This window comes from Heloderma suspectum, chromosome 2, assembly GCF_057233095.1.
Source record: "Heloderma suspectum isolate Gila_16-S chromosome 2, 16-S_ref, whole genome shotgun sequence".
In the NCBI taxonomy this organism is placed as follows: domain Eukaryota; kingdom Metazoa; phylum Chordata; class Lepidosauria; order Squamata; family Helodermatidae; genus Heloderma; species Heloderma suspectum.
The window spans coordinates 373,495,666-373,505,002 of NC_139459.1; the positions used below are offsets into that span (position 1 = coordinate 373,495,666).

Below are 9,337 nucleotides of genomic sequence, written 5' to 3' on the forward strand. Positions count from 1 at the left end.
CGGCTTACAATATTGTTTTTTTATTTTATTTCCAACATTCGTATACCGCTCCCCATCCAAACAGATTCCAGAGCAGTGAACACAAGAAGTTCAACGGTAAAAAAAGATAAAGGATTAAAACACCATATTAAATTATTAAGAACAGAATGCCAATAAAAACCGTGGCTGGTCAGTTAAGGAATGCTTCCTGGAACAGAACCGTTTTCAGGAGATGCCAGAAGCGACGCAATGTTGGCAGCTGCCTGACCTCCAGGGGCAGGGAGTTCCACAGAAAGGGGGCCACCACACTGAAGGCTCTTCTCTGGGTGGACTCCAGTCAGGCCAGAGGTCCATGTGGAACCACCAGGAGCATGCCCTCTGATGACCTCATTAAGGGAAAAGGTGCTCTCTCTCAGGTATTCTGGTCCCAAGTTGTCTAGGGCTTTGTATACTAGTACCAAAACCGTAAACCTGGCCCGGTAGCGAATGGACAGCCAGTGCAGTTCCCTCAGCAATATTACAAAAACATGAACAAGAGAGACTGAAAGAACTGGGCATGTTTAGCCTTGAGAAGAGAAGACTGAGGGGAGAGATGATAGCGCTCTTCAAGTACTTGAAAGGTTGTCACAGAGAGGAAGGCCAGGATCTCTTCTCCATCATCCCAGAGCGCAGGACGCGGAATAATGGGCTCAAGTGACAGGAAGCCAGATTCTGGCTGAACATCAGGAAAAATGTCCTGACTGTTACAGCAATACGACAATGGAACCAATGACCCAGGGAGGTGGTGGGCTCTCCCACACTGGAGGCATCCAAGACAAGGCTGGACAGCCATCTGTCAGGGATGCTGTGAGTTGGATTCCTGCATTGAGCAGGGGGTTGGACTCGATGGCCTTGTAGGCGCCTTGCAACCCTACTCTTCTATGATTCTATGAACAAATAAATTACAATTAAACACATGCACCCAGAGCAGCTAATGATTTTTCAGCATCAAATGCAGCCTGGAATAAATGTGTCTTCAGGGTGTTTGGGTTGTGTGTTTTTTTAAGCCAGCAGCGATGGGGCCAAATGTATCTTGGATGGCCTTTCTTCCGTGTGTTTGTTGTCAGGGGAGTCACAGTCCCTTAGGCCCAAATGGAGGAGCCTCCCCTGGCGGAAAAGACTCCCAGGGAGATCCTAACCATCTTCACCATCTGCTCGGGTTTTTCTGGAAATCACCCAAGGAGGGGATGTTCCATCCCACACCCAGGCCTTGTCTGGCACTCTTCTTAACTCGCTCGTTTCTAATCCACCACCACCCCCTTTCCTCCTCGGGATTGTCACTGGTCTTTCAGGAGCCTGAAACATTTGCGGAAGTGGCCGCTGATCTCCCTGAGGCAGTGAAAGACTTGTGGATGCCGGCGAGGTCATCTCTTGATTGCGAGGGAGCAGCAGCAGCAGTGTCTGTGCGACTGGATCAGGTAGGGGGAATGGTCCCCGGGGAGCTGAGAAGGGGACAGCCTGGGTGCCTCTGGTCCCTTTCGTATCTCCCAGGGCCTGGAAGAATGTGCCTCGTTTCCTTTGCCTCCATCAAAACTGCCCACTCAGGGGGCTGTGATCAGGGCTGGCATCAAGGGTGGGCACAATTGGGCACCCGCCGAGGGCCCACGCTTCAGCAGGGGCCCAATAACGAAAGCCCCTTGGACTTGCTCCTCCTCTCCGACCTGGCAACCTGCTTGTTCACCCGCCTCTCGCTCCGGCCCAGACAACGGTGGCGGTGAGCAGGAGCAGGAGATGCCACGGCCGACTTGCGCCCTGGCTCTCTGCCTGCCAAGCAAGGAAGTGGGCGCCATGAGGGGAAGAAGAGGATGAAGAGCAAGAGCAGCTGGTGACCGTGGCGGTGAGAAGGGAGACTCTCTGAGGGAGGGGGCCCACTGTGGGTGCCTTCCCCACAGTACCCCCCAAAACCTGGAGCTGGCACTGCTGCGAATGCCCCTTGTGGCAGTTGAAATGAGGCAGGGAAACATCCAGCCACCTCATCTTAATTCCCTTTGTCGGTTGTGCTTAAAAGGAGGAAGAATCACCACACGAGCTGTGAGGGGGAATGTTTTCTTCTCATTCAGGATCTGGCGTCCGTCAAGGAGGAGGCCGAGTATTTTGCCGAGAAGAAGTGGGCCCCGCCGGATCTGCACCAAAGAGGCTTGCACATGGAGGGGAAATGGGAGAGTGTCGCTTCTCCGGGTAGGGCTCCCTTTCCTCCCTTGGATGATAATATCATTTTACAGGCGGTAATGCAAATAATGGGAGCCTCTTTTTTACACTCTTCCTGCATTTCATCGCCGTGGGTTCTTTTAGCCAGGCTGGCTTCTGGGGATGCTTCCGAAGGAACCCTTTGGGGGCAGTGCTGCAGCTAGGTCATTTTCAACCCTTGACTAAGTGCGCAAACCAGTGGAGGCTGGTGGCGCCAATGTCAGTCGGGTGGTGAATCTGCTCTGGGATTCAGTCAGAACCAGTCAGAACTCTGAAGGGGCTGTCAGCACTCTGGATAGCTCCTGTAGGGTTCTGACTGAAACCTGGAGTGGATTCACCACCTCACTGACATCGGAGCCACCAGCCTCCACTGGCACAGTCCTATGCATGATTAAACAGAAAAAAAAACCCTACAACTCCCAGCATCCCCCAGCTAGCAGTGCATAAACATGCATAGGATTGCGCCCTTAATCAGCTTGCAGCCCCCACCCTTAAGTTGTGGACACAACTAACATTTGCTTTCCCCCCAGAGTGGTCTTCCAGGCTTTCAAACTGCTGCTACATTCTTGACACTTTATTTATTTATTATAACATTTATATTGCTCCCTTTTTCCTCTTGTAAGGAACCCAAGGTGGCTTACACGGTCCTCCTTCTCTCCATTTTTATCCTCACAACGACCCTGTGAGGTAGGTTAGACTGAGAGTCTGTGATTGGCCCAAAGTCACCCAGTGCGACTCATGGCTGAGTGGGGACTAGAACCCGGATCTCCCAGCTCCCGGCCCAACTACTACACCACGCTGGCTGTCTGAAATATAAAATCTCAAATGTGCACAAAAAGACAAAATGCATGGAAAGGATTAAACCTCAGGAGAAGGTCTGGCTGTGTGAGTTGGTAGCTTGGCCATGAGCCAGCCCTGCAGAAGGGAGCTCCTTCTGCTCCTCCCCACAGAGGGAAAAGACTGGAACCTGGACTGTATTACCACTAGCCCAGGCCAGGAGAGACTGCCCCCCCCCCCATCTTGGCACGCAAACATACCAACAAAAGGAACAAACCTGTTTGCCAACCTTGAAAATTAAAAAAAAACACTGAGCATGTGCAGTTTTGCACTTTGCACTCACTTAAATCACAGCATGATCATGACTACAGGAATAAAGTGGAGTTTGTTTCTGCACTTGCCCCTCTTTGGGGTCTCCATGAGCTCTGGCACGCTGGGCTTTGGCCCCATGTTGTTTTTGGCGCCTCCTGAAAACAGTTCTGTTTTCAGAACTTTATTTCAAGAAGCCTTCCTTGATTCACCAGCCACGTTTTCTATTGGTATTCTGTTTCTGAAAACATTTTTATGTGGTGCTTTATTCTTTTTATGCCTTATTGTTCGCCACTCTGGAATCTGTTTCGATGTGGAGCAGTATATAAATGTTGTAAATAAATAAAGCCACAGCTGATGTTGCCAGGCTTGGATGTCAGTGGCTGCTTCCTCTCGCTTGCTTCTGGAGAAAGTGGGACGCTCCAAGGGTTGCAATCCTGTATGCATCCTTAGGAATATCAGAAGTGCCCTGTTGGATGAGGCTGAAGGGCCATCTAGTCTAGCATCCTGCTTCCAATGGGGATCAGCCAGAAGGCCATAAGCAGAGCATGGAGGCATAAACCCCTTTCCATTGTTTCTGCTGAGCAGCAGGTATTCACAGGGGTACAGCAAACTGAGTTCTAAGTCAATGACCTGGTTCACACAACACGACAACCTAGAGTATAGGTCTAGTACGGGCTGTCGTTGAATCATGGCTTGTTGTATTGGGGGAACCAAGCTGCACTAAGAAGCCATGGTTTGTTAACCACAAACAACCCAGAAAGAAAAACCAAGATTTGCTGTTGGATTGTGAACTCTGGGCTGTTTGTGGTTAACAAACCATGCTTTGTAAGCACAGCTGGGTTCCCACAACACAACAACCCATGATTCAACAAGCCATGATCCAACAACAACCCATACTCAAATCATGTCCCATGTGGTGTGAAAAACCTCAATTGGATTTACTTGCATAAGATCTGCATTCTTCAGAGAGGTCTTCCTTTCCAGTTTGGGCTGCCCTTTCCTGTGCTTGATCAGAGGCACAAAGAAGACTACAGATGTCTTAGGAACATTGGAAGCTGCCCTATGCCAAGTCAGTCCATTACTCCATTTGGCTCAGTATTGCTTATACAGACTGGCCGTGGCTGTCTAGGGCAAGGGTGGGGGAACCTCAGGCCCATCTGACCCACCTGGATCCCAATCTGGCCCTCCAGGGTTCCCCAGATGGCCAAGCCCCCTTCCTCCCAAACCATTGTTCATCTGGGTGGCTTCCCACCTTTTGTGTAGTCCCCCCCCCCCCCTTCTAAAAGCATTTCAACACTTCACACATCACCGGTTATCAGTTAACGTCAATCAACATAGTACAGGGGGCAGGGAACATTTTTCAGCCTGAGGGCCACTTGGCAAAATGGTAAAGGTCTTTGGATAGGGCTAAAGGCAGAGTAGCCAAGGCCAAATGTGATGATTAGCATTTTAGGCCTACTCAGAAGTAAGCAGGACAAGACATCTGCATGTCTGCTCAGAAGTCAGCAGGGCTCCTGCCTGCAAAACACACTTCAATTTTATGCAACAGCTCTCCTGCCTGCAAAATGCACAGCTCAGAATCTTTGAAAGCAGCTTGATTCTTTGCAGGGAATTTAAAGGTGAATTGCCTTTAAATACCCTCTTATCTCTGATCAGTGATCAGAGATAAGAGCAAAAGCAAGCCTGGATGGGGAACTTCATCTGGGGTTTCCCATTGCAGGTTTAATACATGGCAAGACTCTCCTCTCCTTTCCTGTTCTGTTGGTCCCAGCAGCAAGTACTTGTGCTCTGAGTTCAAGTGTCATTTCTCTCATGGGCTCTTAACAATTTTCTCTCTTCTTTCCAGGAGGTGATGTGCAGGAGAGGGGGAACGAAGGAGAACCATGCCGGGTGTTGTTGGAAGGAGCCAAATGTAAACAGGAGGAAGACCAGAGCACAGAAACAGACACAAAAGAGAAGAGGAGGAACAGATCACTTGCTTCTCAGGGTGGTGACGTCTCTGAACTTGCAGTCCAGGAAAAAACAGATAATGCAAAGGAAGGGAGTCGGTGCCTAGTGTGTGGGAAACGCTTCAGTAGCAAATCAAGCCTTAATCTTCATAAGAGAATCCACACAGGGGAGAAACCATATAAATGCTTGGAGTGTGGAAAGAGCTTTGGTCAGAGCGCACACCTTACATCACACCAAAGAATCCACACTGGGGAGAAACCGTATCAATGCTTGGAGTGTGGAAAGAGCTTCAGTCAGAAGATAACACTTACTTTTCATCAAGGGTCTCACACAGGGGAGAAACCATTTAAATGCTTGGAGTGTGGGAAAAGTTATACTCGAAAGTCATACCTGACCAGGCATCAACGAAGTCACACGGTGGGAAAACAATATAAATGCTTGAAGTGTGGAAAGAGTTTTAGTCATAGCCAAAACCTCCAGGCACATCAAAAAATCCACAAAGGAGAGAAACCGTATAAATGCCTGGAGTGTGGAAAAAGGTTTCCTGAGAAGATACATCTCTGCATCTCAGAGTAGGGACACCTCTGAAATCCTAGTCCAAGAAAACAACAACAAAGAGTCTTGCGGCACCTTAAAGGCTAACAAATTGATTCTGGCATAAGCTTTTGTGGATAATAGCCCACTTCATCAGATGCGTGGGGCATTATGGGGATTTTCAGGTTTATATGCAGTACATATGGTGGGGGTGAAGGGGAGGGGGTAGAATTGTGAACAGTGAGATCAGAGTGAAATTAAACACAGGAAGGACTGATGGTGAAAATCACATTATCAGCAGTGGCCATTCACAAAATGGCTGCTGCTGTTAACAAACATCTTGGCACTAGAGAAGCCAATTAACGCTTGTAGTGTGATAAAAATTCTTTATCCTGATTCAGGCCTCTGGGGATAAAATTGAACCTGTTGGTAAATTGTAACTCAGCAGACTCTCACTCTAATTTCCCGTTGAAGTTTCTTTGCTCCACCATGGCCACTTCCAGGGGGAACTGGCCCATGCTACAACTCCATTACCTTGCGAGGGAAAAGTGAGGCTAAATCACAGATCAGGGGTGCAGAACCTCATGTCTGCAGGCCAAATCCAGCCTTCTTGGGTTTCCCAGATGGCCCTGCCCCCTTTCCCTGTACTGCCAGTTGTTTGATGGTTTCCCTGCATTTGTGTGGTTTTCCTCCCACTCCCTCCCTCCCATTCTAAAAGGTTGAAATGGCTGTCCTGAGACTTAGTCACTGGCAGTAGGTAAAAATATGCCCCGCCCAATTTGCCACAGCCTGTTTTGCCTTCAAGTGCGGCCCCTGAGAACTTCTCCAAAATGGAATTTGGCCCTCGGGCTGAAAGAGGTTCAACACCCCCAGCACATATCATGCTTGAGGATAGTTTCACTGTATTTATGTCACTATAAGTCAGACCTTGTGAGGTTTTCTGGAGCCAATCGGAGAAGCCATTTTAGAACAAAACAAGCAATATTCTGAACAGTGAGTTGGTTGGCCTAGGCTGTTCCTCGAATGGAGAGAGTGTGCTTATGCAGTTAAAACAGGTCTTGTAAATGTCTAATTCACACACACACACACACACACATACTTGAAAGGTTGTTACAGAGAGGAAGGCCAAGATCTCTTCTCGATCACCCCAGAGTGCAGGACACAGAATAATGGGCTCAAGTTACAGGAAGCCAGATTCTGGGTGAACATCAGGAAAAACTTCCTGACTGTTAGAGCAATACGATGGAGCCGTATTGTCAATACGATTGACAATGGAGCCAATTACCTGGGGAGGTGGTGGGCTCTCCCACACTGGAGGCATTCAAGACGAGGCTGGACAGCTTTTCAGGGATGCTTTTCCTTGGATTCCTGCATTGAGCAGGGGGATGGACTTGATGGTCTTATAGGCCCGTTCCAACCCTATGATTCTATGACCCCAGAAAATATTGAATGTGAACTGGCTAGGGAAACAGACTTTGGGTAGATAAATGGACCTTGGGGAGCTAAAATAAACCTTCAGAGTGAATTGTTCTGTTTATAAAATGTTTCCAGCCATGTTGGTCCTTTAGAATAAAGAAAAATCAAAACATTGACAGGATAACACGCTTCTGAGGACCAACCAAAATATCCAGGAATATTTGTAAGGCTGTTCTTCAGAGTGGTTGTTATGTTAAACACAGTGGTGTAATGGTAATGGCCAAGGAGAGTCCCAAAATGCAGGCAGTGCTGTCGATCTATATAAAAAAAACCAGTTCTAGCGGTTTTCATTTCCACCAGGAGCAGGTCTTTTGTCAAGCGAACAGGTCTGAATTTCCCATTCAAGACCAAGCCACCCCAAAATACTTTGCATGAGGACTGGGAACAATGTATCGTTGCCAGGGAAAATTAATTTCCCCTCAGCTTCTTTGAGGATTGCAGCAAAGCTCAGAAGGAACAGGGAATTCGGGTGGGGGGTGGGGGCAGATGGTATCAGCATCTCTGCTAATAAAGACTAGCCCTGTGAGCCCTGACTCCACGAGACCACTGGCGAAACACAAATAAGAAGGTATGTGTGTGTTCGGGGGTATGGTAGAGAAGCCCAAGCGTGGGCCATGGTGTAATTTCAGAAGTGTAGCAAATACAACTTCAGAATCAAAATGGAAACATTTATTTTTTGAGTTTCTATGCATGTGGCGGGAATGCATTTTGGTGGCAATCCAGTTTTTGCTTACAAGCCTGTAACAAAGAAGAGGCCACCACCATAAGGAAGCCTGTACTGTCAGGGGGAACTTCTAACCATTAGCTCAGAAGCCTTGTAATTTGAACCTGTTGGTTTGGTTCCTGCCCACTGGAGCAACTCTGTTTGGATCGGCCCTGTCCTAATGCCAGAGCCCAGAGGGTCATCCCCTTGAACCAGATGAGTGGGAGGTTCAGAACAGACAAAAGGAAGGACTTCACACAGCACAAAGTTAAACTGTGGAATTCACATCCACAAGTTGTAATGATGGCCACCACTTTGGATGGCTTTATAACAGAACTGGAAAAAGTCATGGAGGAGAAGGCTATCAATGGCTACTAGCCCTCATGGCCATAGGCTACCTCCAGGATCAGAGGCATTATGCTGGGGAACATGGGTGGGAAAGTGGTGCTGCACTCATGTCCTGCTTGTGGGTCCCTGGTCAACAGCTGATTGGCCACTGTGAACAGAATGCTGGACTAGATGGACCTTGGTCTGGTCCAGCAGGGCTCTTCTTACGTTCTTAGGGCTTTTGTGTTGGAGGGAAGTGGCTAGAAGATTGCTTGGAAATAAGGAATGTTAAATTGGAGAGAGGAAATGAAGGGAGCATAGAAGTTAAATCTGCCTTGTTTATTTATTTGATTTATACCCTACCTTTCTACCAAAAAATGGCACTCAAGGAGGCTTACAGAAACAATTGGGCTTTGCTGTTGGAGTGATGGTGCAGCGACATTTGGAGATAGCTGTGTACAGTCCTGCTTATCCCATCCCAGCAAGGATATCTTAGCGATGCAGAGCCTGTGTGGTGTAGCGGTTGGACTGCTGAAGTGGGACTCCAGAGACCAAGGTTTCCCATCCCCACTTGACCATGAAGCTCACTGGGTGACTTTGGGCCAGTCACTGACTCTCCGCCTCACCTTTCTCACGGGGCGGTTGCGAGAATAAAAATGGAGAGGAGGAGGACCACGTATGGCTCCTTGGAAGAAGGGTGGGTTATAAATGTAACAAATAAATACAATAAATAAACATGCAGAAAAGGGCAACCAAATTGGTCAGGGGGCTCAAGCATCTTCCTTACAAGCGGCAGCTAAAGCATTTGAACCTCTTCAGTTTAGAGAAAATATGCAAGGGGCACATGGTAGAGATTTATAAAATTATGCATGGTGAGGTGAAAATGGGCAAAGAGATGTCTTCCTCCCTCTCGTACCCCTAGAACTTGGGGTCATCCAAAGATATTTGGCAACAGATTCATGACACACAAAAAGAAGTACTTCACACAATGAGGTTGCAATCCTATGCATGTTTAGACAGACAAAGGTCCTACAACTCCCAGCATTCCCCAGC

General features: G+C 48.1%; 1 protein-coding gene across 1 annotated transcript in view; it reads left to right on the forward strand.

The window, feature by feature from the left end:
• LOC146356147 (uncharacterized) overlaps positions 1 to 9,337 on the forward strand; it is a 50,391-nt gene that overhangs the window by 4,953 nt on the left and 36,101 nt on the right. The window contains exons 4-6 of the mRNA XM_084830025.1: positions 1,311 to 1,436; positions 2,079 to 2,196; positions 5,141 to 5,783. Coding sequence (XP_084686151.1) covers positions 1,311 to 1,436; positions 2,079 to 2,196; positions 5,141 to 5,783 — 887 coding nt within the window. The remainder of the gene's footprint in view (positions 1 to 1,310; positions 1,437 to 2,078; positions 2,197 to 5,140; positions 5,784 to 9,337) is intronic.